The 22,827-nt window shown below is 45.8% G+C and overlaps 1 protein-coding gene across 1 annotated transcript in view; it reads right to left on the bottom strand.

The window, feature by feature from the left end:
* Nucleotides 1–22,827, bottom strand: part of SEZ6L (seizure related 6 homolog like) — a 205,430-nt gene that overhangs the window by 69,690 nt on the left and 112,913 nt on the right. The window contains exons 3-6 of the mRNA XM_013983000.3: nucleotides 8,747–9,514; nucleotides 7,381–7,514; nucleotides 4,901–5,093; nucleotides 2,553–2,738 (exon numbers count right to left, since the gene is read on the bottom strand). Coding sequence (XP_013838454.3) covers nucleotides 2,553–2,738; nucleotides 4,901–5,093; nucleotides 7,381–7,514; nucleotides 8,747–9,514 — 1,281 coding nt within the window. The remainder of the gene's footprint in view (nucleotides 1–2,552; nucleotides 2,739–4,900; nucleotides 5,094–7,380; nucleotides 7,515–8,746; nucleotides 9,515–22,827) is intronic.

Raw genomic sequence — 22,827 nt, 5'->3', positions numbered from 1 at the left:
TAGCTTTCTCTCTGGCCTGCCTTCCTTCTGATGCGGCAATCCTGCATCATGGGAACCATTACCTCCCCCCGACCCCACTTCTATCCCATTTTAACCAGCCAGTGCCACTTAGCTGCTGTGAATCTAGGACAAGTTGCTAAAGCTCTCTGAACCTCTAGGTCACTATAAAATGTTAACAATAATTCTACCCTCCAAGAAACGGCTTGGAGCCATCCTCGGCACAAAGTAGGTACTCAAAATGTAGCCAGCACCACTACCCTATAGCTCAGGAGCTGAGGTGATGGAGGACGCTGTCCCTGGTGGGGGGCCCTAGCCATCTGTCGTCCACGAGCTGCTGCTCCTCTACGAGCTGCCGCTCCTTTGCCTCCTCTCTGCCCCCCTTTCCTTGCCTTATTAAGCCGACTGATGACTCTGTTTGGCTTCAATTTGCCAGCCATGGCTCCCCATCCATCTTGCTTAACACAAATTGAGGCTTAATTCTTCTCTGATTTCATACATAGATAAAAATTAATGCGAGGGAGGCATGGAGACCAACTGCCCTACAGTTTGGACTTTTTCTTTGTTTAAAAAAAAAAAAGGAAAATTCTAAAGGGCCTTGGGGGAACAATACTGCAACAATTAAATCTCAGAATTTATCATCGGCTCTCATTTGCATTTTGAATTCCGTTGACTATGAATGCCTGGAGGGTGGGAATGACATCTTTTTATATCCAGTATTCTCCTCTTCATGGCTCACGGCCTAGCACATAGTAGGTGCTCAGTAAATATGGGCAGCCTAGAGTCTCCTGGCTGTGGTCAGGACTTTTAAGAATCAAACAGGGTTTTGATCTCTTGATAACTGATGATGGTCAAGGTTGTGGCCAGTGGAGCAGGGACAGTGTGGTACATACAGCCCAGAACTTCTCAATCTATAATGGGCATATAAGACACAAAAGGAACATGTTAAATGTAGATTTTGATTTGCTAGGTTTTGTATAGGGCTCAGGATTGTGTATTTTAAAAAATCTCATGGGTAGGCCGACTGCACTTCTGCCTGGGTGTAAGGGAAAGGGCTCAGGAGAAAAGGATTCTGGACTTGATTCAACTTCTCTCTGGTGATTCTGAGGAAGAAACTTCACCTCCATGAACCTCAGTTTCCTCATCTATAGAATGAGGTGATGGTTCCAACCACGTAGGATTGCCATGTGGATTTACTAGAGCCCCGGCACACTGACTGGACTCAGAGTATCATAGCTGTCACATCAAAAGCACAAGCAGTAAACAAACAAAATACATGAGTTAGACTTGGTCAAAATTAAAAAAATTTTTGCAGCAAAGGACACTATCAAGAAGTAAAAAGATGATGTTCCCAGGTGGCCTAGTGGTTGGGGACTCTGCATTGTCACTGCTGTGGCTTGGGTTGCTGCTATGGCTTGGGTTTGAACCCTGGCCTGGGAACTTCCACATGCCATGAGCATGGAAAAAAAAAAAAGAAAAAAGGAAAAAGAAAAGAAAAAGAGAACCCGTTGAGTAGGAGAAAACATCTGCAAATCATATATCTGATAAGGGCCTAGTATCTAAAATATATAAAGAACTCTTACAGCTCAAGAAAAAGAAAAATACCCAAATTTTAAAATGGGCAAAGGACTTCAATAGACATTTCTTCTAGAAGATGTACAAATGGCCAACCAACATTCTGAAAAGATACACAAAATCATTAACCATTAGGAAAATGAAAATCAAAACCACAATAGGAGACTTTCACACCCACTAGGATGGCCGTAGTAATAAAAAGAAGAAAATAACAGTGCTGGTGAGAATGTGGAGAAACTGGTACTTTCATCCATGAAAGGCGGGAGAGGAAAACGGTACAGCCACTATGGAAAATCGTTTGACAGTTCCTTCCAAAGTTAAATATGGAAGTACCATATGACTCAGCAATTCCACTTCTGGGTGTATGTATATCCAAGAGAAATGAAAACATGTCCACACTAAAACTTGTACCCAAACGTTCATAGCAGTATTATTCCCAGTACCCCAAAATGGAAATGACTCAAATGTCCATCAACGAACAGATAAAACGTGGTCTCTCTATATAATGGAACATTATTCAACCATAAAAGAAGGAAGGTCTGATACATGCTACAACACGGATGAACCTGGAAAACATGCTACGTGAAAGAAGCCAGACGCAAAAGATCACATATTGATATATCACATATATCACTTATATGAAATGTCCAGAATAGGCTTTAGAGACACGACATACACTGATGGTTGCCAGGGGCTGGAGGCAGGGAAAGATGAGGAGTGATTGCTAATGGGTACACGGTGTCCTTTTGGGGGTGATGAAGACGGTGGTGAAGGTTGCACAGATTGTGAATGTACCAAACGTCACTAATGGTCAGTTTTATGTCACGTGTATTTTACCTTATAACAAAACTTTAAATGGCAGCACCCATCTGCATTTGGAGCAGTCTCCTCCCCTGAAGTCAATCATAACACCCAGGGGGCTGGGCTCGTCCCTCCTAGCACACACATCTGTGATTGGTCTGGCTGAGGCTGGCACGTACCTGAGCAGATGGGCTCCTGGCTGCTCCAATGGGGCTTGGAGGCATTGATGCACGTCAGCGTCTTGGCACCCTGGAGCTCATAGCCCAGGTGGCAGTGGAAGTGGGCCACCCCGCCAGAGTGCAGGTCCATCACTGTGACATCTCCATAGTCCGGCCGGCGGGGAAAGTTGCAACTCAGCATGAAGGCTGGGAAGAAACGCAGAGGCAGACGGTCATCTTGTGGGAAGAACGTGACTCACATCCTGGGAGCCAATTTGGGCCGAGGAGAAAAGACGAGGCCCCTGGGGACTCTGGAGCACTGGGGGAGGGTATTTTTGTGACTTGAGTTGATCACGTGGTGCTGAGGCTGCCAGATTAGCACTTTTTTTCTAGGCTCAAAGCTCCCCATCCTGCCTAACCAGAGACAGCAGTTTTGAGGTGAAAAATGTATTCCCATCCCTCACTGGAGCCTCTGTCCACGTGGACACAGAAAGGCTTCCTTCAGCACAGGAGGGATGGGATCACCCAGGTAGGTCAGTCACACCTGCGTGAATATCTCTTAGGTGACTGTTTAAAACTCGGGCTCTTGGACCAGAGTTAGAATAATGAGTTCTTCAGGAAATGCCGAGGTTATGAAAGCTTGGAGACAACTGACCTGGGAGGTAAGGGCTGGGCTCTGGAGGGAGACCAATGTGAGCTTATTATTATTATTTTTCCTTCTTTCTTTTCTTTTCTTTTCTTTTTTTTTCCCCCCCTGTGGCATATGGAAGTTCTCCAGTTAAAGGTTGAATTGGAGCTGTGGCTTCAGCCTATGCCACAGTTTACAGATCCTTAACCCACTAAGCCAAGGCCAGGGATGGAACCCGCATCCTCCCAGAGACAACATTGGGTCCTCCACCCACTGAGCCACAATGGGAACTCTGCAGTGTTCTTATTCTATCACTTAGAAACTGTGTGACCTTGAGAAAGTGACAGAGCACATTGAACTTCACTTTTCTCCTCTTTTTGGAGGAGTTGATGATGTTCCCTACCTCAGGGGGGGAGGTAAGAATTAAATGGGAAATACTGAAAAAGAGCCAGTCTCCTTAGCCCAATGTCTGGTGCACAGTGCTCACTTAGGGGTGGTGGAAGGGCGTGTGTGGTCACATTTTGAGCTCAAGTCTCATTTCATGAGATGATGCTGAATCCATCCTGGCTCCACCCCCAAACTGTGGTCTGATCTTTTCTGCCGTCTAGGCTGTCTGCGTTCCCAGGACTCATTAGAAGGACAAAATTCAAGTTCATGGCTCAACAAGCTATTTTTCCAACAAAGACAACAGAGGATAGCCAGCACATTGAGTAGGTGTGATGAAATGGACACTTCTTTATACTCTCAGCCATCTGTTTCAGAAACATTCAAGGGCAAATTTTTAAATGAATTGTTTTTCCAGAGGCTTGGTCAATGCAATGCAAACCTGGATGGCTTTCAACACCCTGAGTGTGGCTAAGGGCTCCTGTCCCTGTCCCTGTCCCTGTCCCATAAATGGCAAGTAATGGGGTGGGGGAGGGGGAGTTCCTGGTAAGGGAAGTAACCCAAGGTCACGGGAACCACCGAGGAGGTGGGAAAAATGGGATGACATTCAAGGAGAGGGAGAAGGGAGAGAGAAGAAGGGGTGGGAATGAAGAGAAGGAGAGGAGGAAAGAAAGATAGAAGAAGCAAGAAAAGAGGGAGGAGAAGAGATGAGAAAGGTGAACAGAAAGCAAAAGAGAGGAGACTTGAAACAGACAAAAAGGAAAGAAAGAAACAGAGGAGAAGAAAAAAGTGAGAGGGATACTGGTGGGGTCCCAGAAGCCCATGGACGCTCACGGGATTCCTGTGTAAGATCCAGGAGCCATGAACTTGAATGGGAAGAAGGGGCTTGCTTGTTCTTCATTAACCTTTAACTGAACGGTGGTATTTTCTTCCATCATGAAGATACAACACACTGCAACAGAGTCAGAACCTGTGACTTTGTCACCAAGAGAAATCACCGATATTTTCATATAGAAATGAATATCTTGACATATTTCTTATGCTCCTCAATCCTCTGAAATTATAGCAATTATCAGAGCCGCTGAGAAATATTATTTAATGTGTAAATAAAGAAGCACATCGATTATGCTATCATAGATGAAAACAATATTTTGACAACTGCTATTCAACAGGACTGGCTTCCTTTTGAATTGTATGTCTTTCACTTTATGTTCTTGAAAACATGAATCTAAGGCGGGCTCCAGAGATAGTATCAAACTGCCAGAGGGATGCCAGGCACTGAAAGGGTTAGAATCCTTGGCTGCAGATGGAACCTGAGGCAAAACCTGCATCTGAAACAGCCTTGGCTGGCTCCTACCCTGGTAGTGCAGCTGGAAGGTCCCAAGGCCGTCGTCCTGGAAGGTCCGGAAGTAGACGGAGATGCTGTTGGTGGGGCTTCGGATTACCTGCCCCTCTACCAGGAGCGTGTGGTTGGCCAGGATGGTCAGGGAGGAGCCGTCCACTCCACGGATGGAAAGCAGTTCTCCCTCGGAAAGGTTCACGCTCTTTACCTGTAGACGGGCAGGGGCAGACAGAATCTTAGTTGTGTTTGAGATGGGGCCCTCCCTGGCAGGCTCTGAGGCTGCCAACACAGCACCTCCCCAGCTGGCCCCGAGCCCCAAGCCCCAGCCCTGGGAACATCTGGAGCCCTGGGAACATCTGGAGCCCTGGGAACACCCCCAAAGGCTGAGGGGACAGAGTGGAACCAAGCTACAGGGTGGAGTCACTGCAAACATCTGTGAGCCCCCTGAGCTGGGTCCCTCCAGAGAGCTTCTGGGTTCTGGCAGCCCAGATAGATTCTCCTGGAGCTGGCAGGTGGACAGGGCTTTGATCGGCTTGTGCTTGAAGCTCAATCTCCAGGGAGACAGAAGAAGGCATTTCAGCAGAAGGTAAGCTCCAGGGAGGTAGGAAAGTTCCATGCTGCTCAGAGTCTCTAGTGCCTAAAATAGTGCCTGGCACATAATAGGTGCTCAATAAATATTTATAGAATATCCTGCCCTTCTGCATAAACTGCTGAAGGTGTTGGGGGGTGGATCCTCATCTCTATAGGGCTTTCTAAGGTGCCTATTCTTATCTTCCCAAATGATAGCTTTAATGGCAGAGCCTCCTCAAAGAACTGTGTACTTTATTTGCCGAGTCCACTTTCCAGGCTTAGGAATGAAAGAAGGGAGATACTTATAGACAAGGACATCAAACAAATGGTGTAAGGGCTGGGGTAGGGACTTTAGTCAGTCCCCAGTGCCCAATTTGAATATTTCTGCTTCTCCTTAGCAGGGCCTGGAACCCCAGACCCTCTGCCTCTTATCTAAGCAAGGCGAGATGCCCCACAAGCCTTTCTTCTTTTAGGCCTTACATCTTACTCTTTTTTCTCTTTTGACAACTCCTACTCATCTGCCAAAACCCCACTAAAATTGCCCTCCTTTATGAGACCTACCCTGACTGCCAAAGAGCTTGCCTGCCCTTCCATTGTGATGCTACAATATCCACTCTGAACATCTACCAGAGAATTTTTCAAGTGGCACTTCAATGTCTTCCATGTGTGTATATCTCAATCACAAAACAGTGAACTCCCTTGAAGCAGGCACTGGATCAGTTTTGCCTATCACCTGTCCCCCAGTGCTGTGATAGGTACATAGTAGGTGCTTGGTGAAGGAATTCTACTATGCCTAAAAAAGAGTTCCACATAGTATTAGACATAGAGGGGGTCTCTGAGTGGAGGAAAGTGTTCATTAAGTGACCAAATCAGAATGACTGAAACTTTCCTCCAGTTTAATTCCATGACAGTAGTAAGGTACCTACTATGAGTCACGTGCTGGGCTAAGATCTGGGGGCTGTAGCGACCACAAGTTCTGCTGTTTGGCTTACCTTTTATCCTCCCAATACAATCAGAAAACCTTCCTAAAGGAAACTTCTGGTTAGATCATACAACTGACTCTGCTTAAAAACTTTTAGTGGTTCTTTAGTGCCCACTACAAAAAGGTACATGTCTAGCCCTCTAACCTTGGCCTGGAAGGGTCTGCCACCATGTGGTTCTGGCCTCCACTTCTGGCTTCCCTTTTGTCCTTTCCTCAATGAACCGGACAGTTCGTGATTCCCTGGCATGATGCCTAGGTTCATATCAAAAAGGACTTCTGAAGATGGGGTGGTCGGGTGGGGATGGTCCAGAACTAGGGTGGGGATAACTGGTAATATGCATTGAGCACCCTCTCTCTCCTAGGCTCTGGCTGAATGCTCTCTGTGCACTGCTGTATTTATCCTTCTCTGAGGCTCTGTAAAGTAGATTTCCTTTCCATTTTACCAACAGGAAAACCGAGGCTCAGAAAGGTGAAGTCTTTTGCCCAAAGTCATGCAGCATTTACTGGTAGAGCTGGGACTAAAAGCTCAGATGTTTGAACACTATGCTACCCTGCTTTTCCATTCTTAGTTTGCAGCCAAAAGTTTATGAGTCAAATGAACCAGGTGGGACTTCCATGAGTGAGTGTGTGAGTGTGTGAGTGTGTGTGTGTGTGTGTGTGTGTGTGTGTATGTTTTGATAAGGAGGATAGCAGAGGACTTTCCTTCTGGGTGTAATGCCTCACAATTTATCAACACATCCCCTTCCCTTCATGTGTGCTAAGCTATTTCACCTGTGCACTGGGTTGAGAACTCCTATTCATCCATCAAAGCCCAGATCAAATTGGGAGAACCAAAGGGAGAACCAAACTGGTTAGGATGATAGCAATGAGTCTGACTGAGACAATCCTTCAGACACTTCCTGATGGAAGAGGCAGTCACTGGAGGGCACCTTTTTGGTATTACCTGGAGCTCCACCCCATAGCCAGTGTAGACTGTCACGTTGTATGTGCACTCCAGGAAGTTGTTGAGGGGCAGTGGTGGGTAATCATTGGAGTCGATGTATCCTTCAGGATCAGAGAAACTCACACTGCAGAGAGCTGGAGGAAAACACTGTAATTAGGACATGGAACACAGCTCAGATGTCATCTCTCAGACAGGCAGTGGGCTAGAACAGGGCCTCTGGGGGCACCTGTGCTCTCCTGTCCCCACTCCTCTCACTGCTGTCTTTAGCTCCAGAATCAACATCAAAATCAAATAGTAACAGCTGACATGGATGTTGACCTACTACCTGCTGCTAGGCGTCTCATCGGTCTACGGGGTGACCCCATTCATCCTCAGGGGGACTGGTATTTTATTCTCATCTTAGAGATAAGTAAAGCAAAGCTCAGAGAGGGAGCGCATCTGGGCCAAGCTCACACAGAGAGCAGGAGTCAAACCCAGAGCTCATGCTCTTCAACAAGTAGCCACAATGGATTTGTCCAAAATTGATGCATGATTGACAGCTGATGTCTCTCTTCTGTGTTTGAAGATGGTAAAAAGAGAAAGAAGAAAGACTGGAACACAGAAGTGCATGCTATCAAATTCACATAATGATAAAAGCGAAAGCATCACTTTTTTTTTTTGATGGCTGTGCCAGAACATATAGAAGTTCCCAGGCCAGGGATCAAACTCACGCCATAGCAGTGACTCAAGCCACAGCAGTGGCAACACCATAGCTTTAACCTGCTGAGCCACCAGGGAACTCCAAAGTAAAAGTACCTTGAAAGGCTGGGGACTTTAAGGCAGGCAAAGGATTCCGTTTCAAGACGAAAGTTTTTTTTTGTTTTTTGTTTTTTTTGGTCTTTTTGCCACTTCTAGGGCTGCTCCAGCGGCATATGGAGGTTCCCAGGCTAGGGGTCTAATCGGAGCTGTAGCCACCAGCCTACGCCAGAGCCACAGCAACGCTGGATCTGAGCCACGTCTGCCACCTACACCACAGCTCACGGCAACGCCGGATCATTAACCTACTGAGCAAGGGCAGGGAACGAACCTGCAACCTCATGGTTCCTAGTCGGATTCGTTAACCACTGAGCCACGACAGGAACTCCCAAGATGAAAGATTTCAAGCTACATGGCCTTGGGCAGGTTGCCTCACATCTTAGGGTCTCTGATGTCTCATCTTTAAAATGGGGATATTAATTTTGAGCCACAGGGTAATGCTCATAGTCTGTGCTTCAAAGATGGTAACTGAGGGTGGGGCTGGACCTCCCTGGGCCCTCCCTTCATGCCAGTGTACTGGGAGGGCCTCAGCCTGGTTGCCAGAGGGCTGGGGGAGCTGGGGGTTGCATACCTGGGGCCTGCTCGGTGGTGATGACCGTGGTGGTAATGATGGTGGAAGTTGTGGTTTCCTGGCTCTCCTCTGAGGCCGACCCGGTCAGCTCGTTCTCACCTTTGTCCATCAGGGTCATGGGGCTGGCATCCTCGTGGGGAGCCTCCGGGGCCTCCTCGGCCATGGCGGGCTCCCTGGGATCCGGGCCCTGGGGGAGCGTGTGGGCCACCAGCGGCTGCGAGGTGAAGGGGGCAATCTGCAGGGGTGCGGGAGTCGTGGGGACTGAACCTTCCTTCCGTTCCAGCCAGAGGGGCTCCTCCGAAGACAGTGACAGTGGGCGGGTCTCCTCCCCTGCAGAGGCAACTGGGTCCTGTTCTCCTGGGGGGCGGGGCTTCTCCGTGGCGGAGGAGAGGAGACCCAGGCCTGGGGATGCTGGCTGGGACCCCGCTCTCTGGACAGCTGCAGAGGTGGCCTTTGGCCTCAGCTGCTTCCTGGCGGAGTTCACCTGCTTGAGTGAAGGCAGCTTTTTCCTGGAGGGGAAGGCGTGCCTGCTACCCGGCTCCTCCTGAAGTGGAAGCAGCGTGGATGCGGCTGCAGGGTTTTGAGGCACAGAGGGGACTGTTCCCTCTGACTCAGGTTCACTAAACTCCTCCTCCGACTGCACTGGATTCAGAGGGGCCGTGGTGACTCTTTCTTCAGGGGTCTCTTTGCTCAGATTGCTGCTCTCCAGGGCTCCCGAGGGTAGAAGGTAGGTACCTGAAGGACCAGCATCTCCTTCCAGGGGCACATCTTAGAAAGAGAATAGACACCAATTAGCTTGGGGCAGGGAGGCTTTAGGTCCTCCATCTGTTAGATTCTGAGGGAGGCCCTCCTAAAGAGGTACCCAAGACTTGCCAGGATGCTGGCACAGCCTGATCAACTGGTGCAGGGGCTACCTCCTTTCCTCCTTTCCCTCTCTCCCTTCTTTCCTTTCCTGACCATGTAGACTAAGGTTGATCATGCCAAACATTAGAGTTACAGAAACCGAGATAACAAGAATCTCACAGTCCAGTTATATATGTCCTGGGAAAGGGATAAGAAAGTACAAGTAATCATATCCGATGTGATAAATGCTCAGAAAGAGAGAAGTCTCAAGTGCTAAGAGAACAGAGAGGACAGGCCCCTAACCCAGTCCATGGGGCAGAATCACTATGTGCAGTTGGACAGGTTGCTGACTGCACAAGGCCATCTCACTAAGAGGATGAAGGGGCTTTAACCAACCCATAGTCTCTTCTCCCAGCTGAGTACCCTGATTCAGGGCTATATTGTCCTGGGATTGGGGTGTTTGCTCGTTTTTTTTGTTGTTGTTGTTTGTTTTTTTTTTTGGGGGGGTGCACCCGTGGCATATGGAGGTTCCTAGGCTAGGGGTCTAGTCAGAGCTACAGCTGCCAGCCTATGCCAGAGCCGCAGCAATGCCAGATCCTTAACCCACTGCGCGAGGCCAGGGATTGAACCTGCAACCTCATGGTTCCCAGTTGGACTTGTTTCTGCTGTGCCACGACGGGAACTCCACTGGGGTTTTTGTTTGTTTGTTTGTTTTTTACTAAATAATATAAAAGTGACCTTGTAAGAGACCTAGGAAGATTTGAGGATCCAGAATCCTGAGGCAGGTTCAGAACAGAGGGACATGAGAAGACCATAGGGGCCTGGCTGAAGGGAGTGCAAGGGAGGAATTCGAGAGAACAGGGGGCAGAGGTGGAGGGTGTTTAGAGAGAAAGCTGGTGAGGTAGGGAGTTCAGGATCCAGCTCTGGTGGGCCTTGTATATCCTGCTGACTCCTTGTGATTTACTTTTATCTCGAAAGCAAAATCACCTAATCATTTCAAATAATGGCTGGCCCAGGCAGCTGTTTGGCAGAATCAGGACTGAAATCAGCTTCATTCACCTATATGAGGCCCAGTTCTGCCAACTGCAAGCTGGTAAAGGGCTTTACCTCTCTGGGCCTCAGTTTCCTCAGCTGTAAAATGGGGCTATGGTCCCTGTTTCCTAAGGTAATTGTTCAAGAGGTTGATGTATGGAAAGCCTACATACATGTATGCACATATGGGTCCCTTGCCCCCAGTGAGGGCCTCGTATGTGCCCACTGCCCTCATCGTTTTTATTATCATCATTGAAACTGCACCCTCAGCAGGAAGCTGGCGCAGTCAGAACACTCCTGATGATGAGCTCAAGACAGAGAGGAATTACGTCCTGGGGATAAAGGCACTCGGATTGATAGCACTCCTTGTCGATTTTCCACAGAAAGACACTCACTCAGCCACAGTCATGGGGCCCTTCAGCACTGTCATTTAAACTTATTTCCACAGCAGTTGGAAAGGCTCATTTACTTTCATGGAGTCGGTGGCAGTGGCTTAATCCATATAGACTGCAACTGTTTGAAACTGGCATCAGCAAATGCTCCTGTTGTGTACCATTCATTACCAGCCAGGGTGCTTTCTAGGCCAATAGCACCACTGGGGCAGAAGCGGGCACTGGGGAGGAGAGGGTGTGTGCATGATCTAAGGACAGATCAAGGACATTCTGGTGCCAGGCAGGGTTCTTGGTCCAAAGTGGGAAGCATCAAGGCTTTGGAGTTAGACCTGGGTTGAAATCCTGCCTTTGACAGTTACTAGAAGTTATCTGAGCAGGTACATTAAGCCTCTTTTGGGTAATAAAGATGCTCTGTCTGCTTCATAGGATCAGATCAGATGTGGGTCTGCTCGAAAGCTATGACTCTTATGGTCACCATCACTTTTATCAAATGATTGATGTTGACCATCTTTATAGACTATCAAGTGAGGAGGTGAGGGTTCAGGGTACCTGGCCCCCACGACCCAGCTGTGGTTCAATGCACACAACTTGGATGCAACCAAGATGGTGGTCCTATCTTGGCTACCGCACCCCAGCATAGCTGGGTGGGTTTCCTCTTCTCTCTGTGTCAAATGGGCAGCCAGCTAAGGATCCTTCTAGCTCTGATACTGTTGGTTTTTGAAACGGGCAGGAAATCAGCAGTTATTCTTCCAGCCTGTTGGTAATCTTGCTAAAAAGGGCCACATGACAGCCTTGGTCCTGACACTGGCTTGTGAGTTCGGTTGGGTCCTTGTGTCTATGTTAGTTCCAACCAGTTTTTTCACAGAATTGTCCCCTTGATCACAAGGGGCCACAGGAGAAAGAGGAAGGGAGTGGGAGATAGAGCTACTGAGAAAACAAGTTGCACCAGAGGTGATAACCCCAGCTTGAATCGACCTCTCCCTCCATCACCCTTCTCTCTGAACCCTTGCTCTGTTTGTGTTTCTGCTGGGTGGGCTGTGTTTTTCTCCCTAACCCCCAATGCGTACCTTGTTATATACAAATTTTGGGTCTCCCCTGCCACACCCATCACAAATAAATCTCCTCCTGGCCTACTGAGATCCAACACAGCCAACAAAAGCAGAAGGAAATGCAAGAGAAAGGACCCTGTAATCAGCTTCTCCCCACCACCAATCACTGGTCCCACCTCTGGGGTCCTTAGGTTAAAACCAGGGTCCATCACAGCAGCTATAAAGCATTTTAGGAAGTAAGTCCACTGAACACCTGACTCCCCAGAAGAGTTGCCTATCCACTGTGTAAATTCACCTCCCTGACTCCAGTGCCCCTTACTCCCCAGAGCTCACATACCCTGGGGTCTTGCTGGCTGGCTCCAAACTTAAGGCCATGTTCAAGACAGCTGAGTGCATATCTGCAGTCTGCAATGCAATGCAGTTTGTGAGACCCGGCTGTTGTCCTCAGCTGGGATGCTGGCCAGATGAGTGGCACGTGAAACCAGGTCCTAGTGGGAATTAGTAAAAACTGGATTTCATGGCCCAAGGGATCCAGAGACTTAACTTGCTTGAATAGGCTGGATTTTCCTGGGGCTCCAAAGACCACCAGGTTAAATTAACTTCTCTTAGAACACTTAACTTTTTCAATCATCATAGTCACATTTGGCTGATTCTCCCTTTGTTGTGTGCATTCGGTGCCCCGCTTGGATGCTCTTGATCGAATAATGAGTGAAAGTGTTGGGTGCTGACTCTTCCTTCTGGTTGACCCTCCTCACAAGGGAGTCAATACTTTAGGACATAGTCCCTGCCTTCAAGAAGTTAGGAAGGCAGATGTCCAATGATAACCCCAAACTTGTATCAAATAGAAGAGACAGAGTTTAATTACATCCTGATGTTGCTTTCCTCGTTGGAGACAGAATAGAATCACATCAAAGGCAACAGAGCATTTGTTCTGCCATCTAAGCTGGGGCAGCGGCTGGGGGGACCTTTCTCTCGCTCTTTTTTGTAACATTGATGGGAAGATGGAAGATTAGACTGGGAAGCATCCCATTAAAGTTGAAAAAGCACATGTTCTGAAGCTCTGAAGCTGAAGATTTGTATCTTAAATGCCCAGCGGCAGCAGAAGGGCTACAAATGGCCTGGATTCCAAGCAACAGCGTGTCGTCATGAAGGCACAAAGGGAAAGAATGAGGAGAGGAGGAAACAGAAGCTGGATAATGCTTCTGCTATAATGTTTCGTGGAAAGAGTGAGATATAAAATTCTAGGGTTCAGTTGCAAATGACTAGACCTACACAACCAACCCAAACAATTTGCAAGGCAGAGTCATTTTTTTGACTTGGAGGAATGGCCCCCAAGTGATGATCCTGGCTGCCTCTGGGTGGTGAGGCTTTTTGTGGTATGTTTTCTTCCGTCAACGTTCTGGCATTTTCTAAAATGGGCATAATAAGTATCAGTACTTTCTTAATTGAAAAATTATGAAAAGAGCAAGGTTAAATGCTGCCTCAAACACTGTGTGATGGAGAGGAGGAGGGAAAAGAGACACACATTTGTGATCACAAAGGTGCTTCATTCGCTGAGTGACCAAATCCCTTTGGGACTATTCATAGTGAGAACTTTAGGAGGTATAGATGGCACATGGATCAATGGATCTCTTTTTGCTAAATGGCAGTACAAAAATGTTAGTCACTCTTCCCATCATGAATATTAATACCTGATTAAGGGGTGGTTTCTTGTACCTTCATCCTCCCCAATAAGGACTTGCCCAGCCTGCCTTGGTTGGTTTGCTTGGCCCCAACAGGGACCAAGCCAAAAACGAAATGTCACCTCTTATTGATAGAAAGTCTCCTAGAGTTCCTGGTTACAAAATGCTCAGAGGAAGGACTTGAGATCCAGAGAGGGAACATGGGCTGCCCAGGGTCGCACAGCATGTTAGCATTAGTAACAAAATAAGGCTATTTGAGGCTTGGAAAAAACCACAGCAAAGCACATCAAACAAAAGCAGAAATGAACCCATGAACATTTGGACCACTCTGAGGAATGTCAGTCAATCCCATGCCTTCTGCATCTGGGCAGGATAATTCTATGCTGGAAAGCAAAGGGCTGTCCTGTTCATTGTAGAATGCTGGATAGCATCCCTGGCCTCCACTCCCTAGAGACCAGTAGTAACCTCCCCTCACCCACAGCATGACAATAAAAAGGATTCCAGACATTGTCAGATATTCCTTGGTGGGAGGACCAAAATTGCCTCTAATTAGTGGCCAGTGGTACTGCCCCCAGAACTGAATAGACCTTCCTTCCCATTCCAGGAGTAACCTGCTTTGTTTTGCTTATCTCATTGAATTTTAGAATGGAATTTTAGCGTAACCCCCATTTTACACATAAGGACATTGAAATGAGTGAGTGTTGCACTTCTTTCTCTCACTTGCATTTGGTCATTCATTCATTTGTTCATTCAGTGAGCACCTACTATGTGCCAGACATTGTAACCGGTGCAAGCACCTGAAGTCCACCTTGGATAGCAAATAGCCCGAGCTGATGAATATAACTCATTCCTTCAACCAGAGAGGACCCAGCTCACCAGCTCACTTAGTTCTGTGGGAATGAGGGCCCTTGGGACTTTGAGGAGACTCTCTGGGGCAGAAAGGGCAGAGATGGGGGTGGGTTTAGGGGGATAATGGGGGTTTTGTCTAGTGGCTCAGTTGCAGCCCTCGCCCAGTGCCCTGGTTAGCAAAACTGACATTCAGAGGATGATTTACATGCTGCAAAGTGCATTTCCAGCTGTAATCTCATTCCAACCCTCAAATATTTCTATGAGACTGGCATTTTTTTTTCTGTTTTATAAATGAAAAAAAAAATCAAGGCTCAGAAGGAGGAAGTGACTTGTCCAAGATCATAGAGCAGATTGGGGTAGGACTAGAAACATTTTACAGATAAAATGTTCTTATCTATAAAATGTTCCCATGCCCTTTCCTCTTTCCTACACCTGCAAATATTCCCCCCCCCCATAAAAATGCAAGAATACAGCCCTGCCTTGCCTCTGCCCTACCCACCAGTCTTGCCTTCCAAAGGGAACCTGTGTTAATAGGATCTGGTTTAATCTCCAAATAAAATGTACTGATATAAAAACAATAAGGTATTTTTACCTTATAAGGTGTGACAACACATAGGGGTGTGGGGTTGGAGTCAGAATTGCTTGGGTTCCAGATTCAGCCTGCTGCTAACTGCCTACAAAACCCTGGACAGTTCCTTTCCTTCTCTAGGCCTCCCTGTTCTCATCTGTAAGATGGGATCATACCAGCCTTATTGCTCAGGGTTGTTAGAGAGTAAGATGAAACCACGTGTGTATAGCACAGCTTGCATAGTGGCTGTCAGCCTTCAGGAGAACTGTTGTCACTTTTTTTTCCTGTTGATATGAATATTAACAGAGTTATGACACTGTATATATTGCTCTGTCACTTACTAAGAAATGAGTTTTGAAATATTTCAGTCATTCAAAAAAAGTTAAAGACTAAGGAAACAAATGCCCATGTGTATAAGCCTTTAGTGTAAGAAACAGAACACAAACAAGTACAGTCAAAGCCCCTGTTTTTTCCTCCTTAACACACACTTCTTCTTCTCTACCTGCTGGGAGTAACTACTGTCTTGAATTTGGCCTTCGGCATTCTCATTTATTATGTGCATTATGTATATTTTTACTATTATTATCATTCATTGTGTGCATTTATTTATTACACATGTAGGTATCTCTGAATATATGGCATTGTGCAAACTTTACATATAAACACTTCCACAACCTGCTCCTGTCTTTTCTTTCCTTGCCTTTTCTTTTATTCAATACTTTAAGACATTCATCTGTGTTGCAAATTATTGCCTTTGGAATGGATAAGCAATGAGATCCTGCTGTATAGCACTGGGAACTATATCTAGTCACTTATGATGGAGCATGATGGAGGATAATGTGAGAAAAAGAATGTGAATATGTATGTGTGACTGGGTTACCTTGCTGTACAATAGAAAATTGACAGAACACTGTATACCAGCTATGATGGAAAAAATAAAAACCATTTTAAAAAAAGACAATAGAGAACCCAGTATAAATCCAGACACCTGTGATCAATTAATCTTCAAAAAGGAGGCAAGAATATACAACAAAAAAAAGACAGTCTTTTCAGCAAATGATACTAGGAAAACTGGACAACCATATGAAAATCAATGAAACTGGAACACACCCCCACACCTTGCACAAAAATAAACTCAACATGGCTTAAAGACTTAAACATAAGACAAGATACCATCAAAACCCCTAGAAGAAAACATAGGCAAAACAGTCTCTGACATCAACCTTACAAATGTTTTCTCAGGTCAGTCTCCCAAGGCAACACAAATAAAAGCAAAAATAAACCAATGGGACCTAATCGAACTGACAAGCTTTTGCACAGCAAAGGAAACCATAAAAAAAACCAAAAAGATAACTTATAGAATGGGAGAAAATATTTTCAAATGATGCAACTGACAAGGGCTTAATACCTAAAATATACAAACAACTTATACAGCTCAACAGCAAAACAGCCAACAACCCAATGGAAAAATGGGTGAAAGACCTGAATAGACATTTCTCCAGAGAAGATATACAGATGGCCAACAAGCACATGAAAAAATGCTCAACATCACTGATTATTCAAGAAATGCAAATCAAAACTATGAGATAGCACTTCACACCAGTCAGAATGGCCATCATTAATAAGTCCACAAATAATAAATGCTGGAGAGGGTGTGGAGAAAAGGGAACCCTCCTACACTGCTGGTGGGAATGTAAAGTGGTACAACCACTATGGAAAACAGTAATAGAGGTACCTTAGAAAACTATACATAGAACTACCACATGACCCAGCAATCCTACTCTTGGGTATATATCCAGACAAAACTTTCCTTGAAAAAGACGCATGCACCCGTATGTTCACTACAGCACTATTCACAATAGCCAAGACATGGAAACAACCCAAATGTCTGTCAACAGATGATTGGATTAGGAAGATGTGGTATATATACACAATGGAATACTACTTGGCCATAAAAAAGAACAAAATAATGCCATTTGCAGCAACATGGATGGAACTAGAGACCCTCATACTAAGTGAGAGCAGAAAGAGAAAGACGAATACCACATGCTATCACTTATATCTGGAATCTAATAAATGGCACAAATGAACCTTCCCACAGAAAAGAAAATCATGGACTTGGAGAACAGACTTGTGGTTGCCTAGGGGGAGGGGCAGGGAGTGGGATGGACTGGGAATTTGGGGTCAATAGATGCAAACTATTGCCTTTGGAATGGATAAGCAATGAGACCTGCTGTATAGCACTGGGAACTATATCTAGTCACTTATGATGGAGCATGATAATGTGAGATATAGTTATGTATATATGTTTGTGTGACTGGGTCACCTTGCTGTACAGGAGAAAATTGACAGAACACTGTAAACCAGCTATGACGGAAAAAATAAAAATCATTTAAAAAAAGACATTCACCTGTGTTGATAAGTGTAGTGATTACCAATTCATTTTCACTGTATAGTATTCCATCACGCTAGCATTATACCACCCATTTTTCACTTAAAATCTATCATGGATATCTTTTTGTCAGCACCTATGTGACCATTTCATTCTTTCTGAATGACTACTTTAAAACAGACACTAATGTTACTGAACCAGACTCTTAATTGATTACTACCTAGGTTGTTGCCATTCTCAACCCTGTCTTCTCATATAACACTGCTATAAATACATATTTTTGGTGAACATGTCCAGGTAATTCTTCAGGAGCTTGTCTTGGAAGTTGCATTGCTCATCCAAAAGACTTATATATTTAAAATTTCGATTGACACTGAAAAAGTACCTTCTAGAATAACCTGAACCTGTTTGTTTACACTGCCACCTACTCTACTCAAGAGTGCTGCTGCCCTCCAGTTCCATCTATGCTTAATTTCTGTTGACTTTTAACTCAACCATCCGAATTGGAATCTGGGGCAGCTGGGTCCAGGCACAGTGGGCTTCTAGAACAACCCCTGTCCCACCAGGTGATTCTGAGGTGCTCTCTCACTTTCTCTAGTTTATTCTGAAGCTGTGCCCAAAGTTTGGTCCCTACCTTTCACCTGTCCACCAAGCTTTTACTCTAGAGTGTCCAGGAAGCCCGTTTTAGGCACTTTGAGAGTCCACCCCACCAGCAGACTATATGTCACAGATCAGGCTGGGGATCGGTGGCAAGTGAGGACTAGGAAGAGAGTATGGATGTAAAGGTTTGAGAGCAAGTGAGGGTCCATCTAAACAGCAGTAGATTTCTAGGTAGATGAGCTGCTTGGTCATGTCCCCATTAATGGTCCTGATACCCACTGGGATGGTACAAAGTGTTCACAGTATTGTTTGTATTAGCAAAAATCTGGAAACAATTTACCTGTCCATTTATAGGGTGGACTAGTTAAATGATTGTAGAAACACACACAGAACACATGCAGGGTTCAAAGGGATGAGATAAAGTCACTTATGAATGACATGGTGAGTAACCTGGCAAGAACGTTCAGAATTACATCTCCCTTTTGACTCAACAAGTCCACTTCTGGGCATTTACCCTGCAGAGAGATGTCTACCCTTGTGCAAAATGACGTCCATACAAGGTTAAGCAATACAGCACTGTCTGTGGTAGCAAGAGACTTGGAGACAAACCAAGGATCCATTGGTAAAGTTAAATCCATTACAGAATATCCAGACAATGCCAGGCAGCTGCAAGGAAAGGATGGCGAAGCTGTCAATGGACCAGAGAGGGGAGAAGGCCAAGGTTTGTGTTATGTTAAAAAGCAAAGTGCAGAGTTGTTGCTTTTCATGCAAAAAAGGGTAGAGAAAATAAAGCTAGATATGTTGGCATTTGCCTGTATGTGCATAAAGAAACTTTGAAAGGAGACACAAGAAACTAATCATGTTGGTTCTAGGGGAGGTGGGGGCATCAGAAATAGGAGGATGGAGAGTAAGGGTGGGAAGGAGAATTTTTACTATATACCTTTTCATAGATACATGTCTATGTATCTATGCACATGTATGTGTATATACATATATAGCTGTGTGTCTGTATCAATAAAATATTACCTCTTCAACAACTATGTAACAGTGTGAAGTTGGTATAAAGGTTCTCATGGGAATAAAAGGGATACATGTGAACCAGGTAATGGGATTTGTTTCTGGAGAACAGGACTGAGGCTGGGGGTGGGAGAGGGAATCACTTCTTATTGTGCATTTTTTAAAAAAATTATTTGATTAATTTGCACGATGTGTGCTATTTTTTTTTTCTTTTTTGGCCACCCCAGGGTATACGGAGTTCCCAGGCTAGGGATCAGATCCAAGTCACAGTTGTGACCTAAGCCACAGCTCCGGCAACGCCGGATCCTTAACCCATTGCCCTGGGCTGGGGATCCAACCTGCATCCCAGTGCTTACAAGATGCCACTGATCCCATTGTGCCACACTGGGAACTCGCATGCCATTTTTATAGCAATAATAATTAGTAATAGTAGTTAATAATAATCATGAATTCCCTGAGATTTTCCACTCCAGTTTCAGAGGGCAGAGAACGAACCCTTACCTATCTCAAGGTTTCAGCCAGCTCCTGCATTTGCATGGTGGGTGGGAAAGTCTGAACGCCTCCCCCAACAGGCAGTCCCTGAGAAACAACTTTTGGGCTCCACTTCTCCATCCCTCTGTCACTCCTCCTGGGAGTGTTAGGGAGGGAGGTATTCAGGATACCACTGATACCCACAGCATCCTGTTCCCAAGGCAAAATCACTGAATTGAAAAGCCAGCAGAGTCGCTACCTCAACCTCTCCCTCTTCTCAGACTTCTCTCCTTGGGCCTGGGTACCCTGAATCAAAGTCACTTGGGGAGGGCAGGGGGGAGGTGCCCATCTGCGGTCTGCAGCCCAGCTTCACCAGTCATCAAGCTGGTCCCATATGGCTCCTTGCATTTGTTTTTTTCCACCTGGTTAAAATCAGAGGAGAAGACCGCTGAAGTGAGCGATGACTGTCCCCACCCCTGTGCTGAGCCTCAAGTCAGGGGAGAACCTTCTCATGGGCCCCGTGGACTTGTTTATTATACCTGGTAAAAACAGAAGTCGCCTGGACTTCAGCCAGCCCATCACGCTCTTCAAGGGAGTATTGACTTTGCAGTTATATCAAGTGGTCTGTGGTGGTTCCCCCACTCCTGGCAAGATGGTGGTGGTGGGGTCCTTCATATATAGGCAGACCATCAGCCGCTACAGGTTTCCCGCCACTCCAAAATCGAGCCCCAATCAGGGTTTGTAGGAGATGAGCTCCTAAAAATGATCATCTGGGGTGGATAGGCAATACTTACAGAAAAGTTTTTTGAAGTATAGTTGATTTACAACGTTGTGCTAGTTTCAGGTGTACAGCAGTGATATACACATACATGTACACAAATATATGTATGTGTATATATGTGTGTATGTATGTACATATATATTTAGATTCTTTTCCATTATGGGTTATTAGGTCAGATTATAGGATCTCTTTGATTAGAAGCCATTGGTGGCTGCCCGTAACATTTGGAATAAACTCCTTTCCATGGGCTTCAAAACCTTTTGGGTTCTGGCCTTGGACCTCCCTCTCCAACATAATTTCTTACCATGTTTTCCCCTCAAACTATGGGTATGACCTCATGCACTTTCTCTTCCCTTAAAACTTCCAAATTCATTCTGCGCTTCAGGGCTTTTGCACAGGCTGCTCCCTACGCCTGGAACTCACATATCTTTGCTTGGCTGGCTTCCTCTAGTCATCCAGGTCTCAGCTCACCTTCTCCAAAATCCCCCTTTTCACTTCCCATTCCATTCCTTTCAGAGCACTGATCACAATCTGAATTCATCTTGGTGACTTGTTCTCTTGTCTCACTGTCTGTCTCCAGGAGGTGGTCCACACTCATGCAGTACCACCTCTCATGAACATGTATGTCCCAAATGTGGAGGAACTAGGACATTCGGAAGCTGTCTGGGAACCACAAGACTCCCCTACACTGTTGTCCTGTGTGCTGAGTTTTTATTTTTAAATGATTTGACTTAACCTGCCCAATTACTTTCCTTTTTAAGAGGATGAATTATGACTAAGTTAAATTGACTTTAATAAACATATTCAAAGGCTTTTTCTTGGCTGTACCTGTGGAAGTTCCTGGGACAAGGATTGAACCTGAGCCAAAGTAGTGGCTCTAAGGCCACCAGGGAACTCCCCTGTGTGCTGAGTTCTGATATACTCTATATCTTCTCTAAAAGCTAAGTGAATGCAGTGTGGAGTGCAAAGTAAAATTATATAAACATTATTTTATTCACTGGTATATATCCTCCATCATGTCTTTCATGTAGAAGACATCCAATAACTACTGAATTCATCCAAGAAGGGAGGCAGTGGAGAGGGAAGAGTGAGGAAGGTAGGGAGGGATGGGGAGAAGAAAGCGAAGTTGGGGTAGGCAATGCATCTCGCAAAGCTCAGCATACAGTAGGCATCTGATGAAGGTATCAGATGAAGAAGAGAAAGGGTGCTTTGGGGGCATTTAGCAAGTGTTTAGGAAATGATGAAGTTCCCTTAAAATCCAGAAACTCCAGAATTCTGAATGTGGCCATGCATGGGTGGGGAGGAGCAGGGTGTGGACATTACTAACACAAGACCAAGTGCCCTGGCCTCATCATGGTAAAAGCTACCATGGTCCAGTTTTCAACCTTCTCATAGATCCACTGTTCTAACCTTCCTTTTCAACCAGTTTTCTCTTCAGGACTGAAATGGACAGATTGCTATTCCATGTCCTCCCTCCACCTGGAGATGAGTTAACTGGCAGGGAAATGAGTGCTAGGAAAGAGGGATGAGGCTTGGATCATTGACTGACTATTCATGACTCAATGCCTCCATGGTGGGGCATTGAGTATCCCTCAATACGAATCGGCATGATCTAGATCATCAAGCCATCCTCTTCCCCCAGCTCAGACATTCATCACTGCAAAAAGTCCTGTAAGGAGATTACTTCCAGAGGCACTGAGCAATTGCAGACAGAGCATAAGAAACCTCCAGGGAGGCCAGACCCCATGGGCAGCCAAGGCACCAGCATTCCATCCAACACAGTCAAGTGGGGAGTTGGATGAGCTGAGCATTTCATTTTTACAAGGCACCAAAGAACCACTCCCACCAAGAAAGAAGCAAAGACGGCAGGTTGTATCTTAAAAAGATATTTTTAAGATTTGCCATTGTGGCTAAGTGGTTAACGAATCCAGCTAGTATCCATGAGGATGCAAGTTTGATCCCTGGCCTTACTCCGTAGGTTAAGGATCCGCCGTTGCTCTGGCTGCGATGTAGGCTGGCAGCTGCAGCTCCAATTCGAGCCCTAGCCTGGGAACTTCCATATGCTGCGGGTGTGGCCGTAAAAAGACAAAAAGAAAAAAAAATAGAGAGAGATGTTTTTAGACATCATCTATTTCCCATAACATGGTAATGAAAACCCTGCTTCTCTTCTAGACTTTGCTCTGTAACTCCAGCCCATTCCACCCAGAGCAGCCAGAGGGACCTTTCTAAACCCCTCCCACTAGCTAGTGGTTACTCCTGGATTTTCTGTCCTTCCCTTAATGCCTAACACTACAAAAAAGATACTCCTGGATTTTCTCACTTTGCCTTAACTCCCGCCAAAACGCTAAGCCACAGCATTCATCACATTTGTCTGGCGTCTTTCCTGCTCTCCCTTCCTAGGAGTA

Source organism: Sus scrofa, chromosome 14, assembly GCF_054392235.1.
Source record: "Sus scrofa isolate SSC_HxYL_T2T_F1_AM1 chromosome 14, Sscrofa_HxYL_maternal_Yorkshire_Landrace_v2.0, whole genome shotgun sequence".
NCBI lineage: Eukaryota > Metazoa > Chordata > Mammalia > Artiodactyla > Suidae > Sus > Sus scrofa.
The sequence above is the reverse complement of the archived record's forward strand: the minus strand, read 5'-3'. Positions and strand labels throughout refer to the sequence as shown.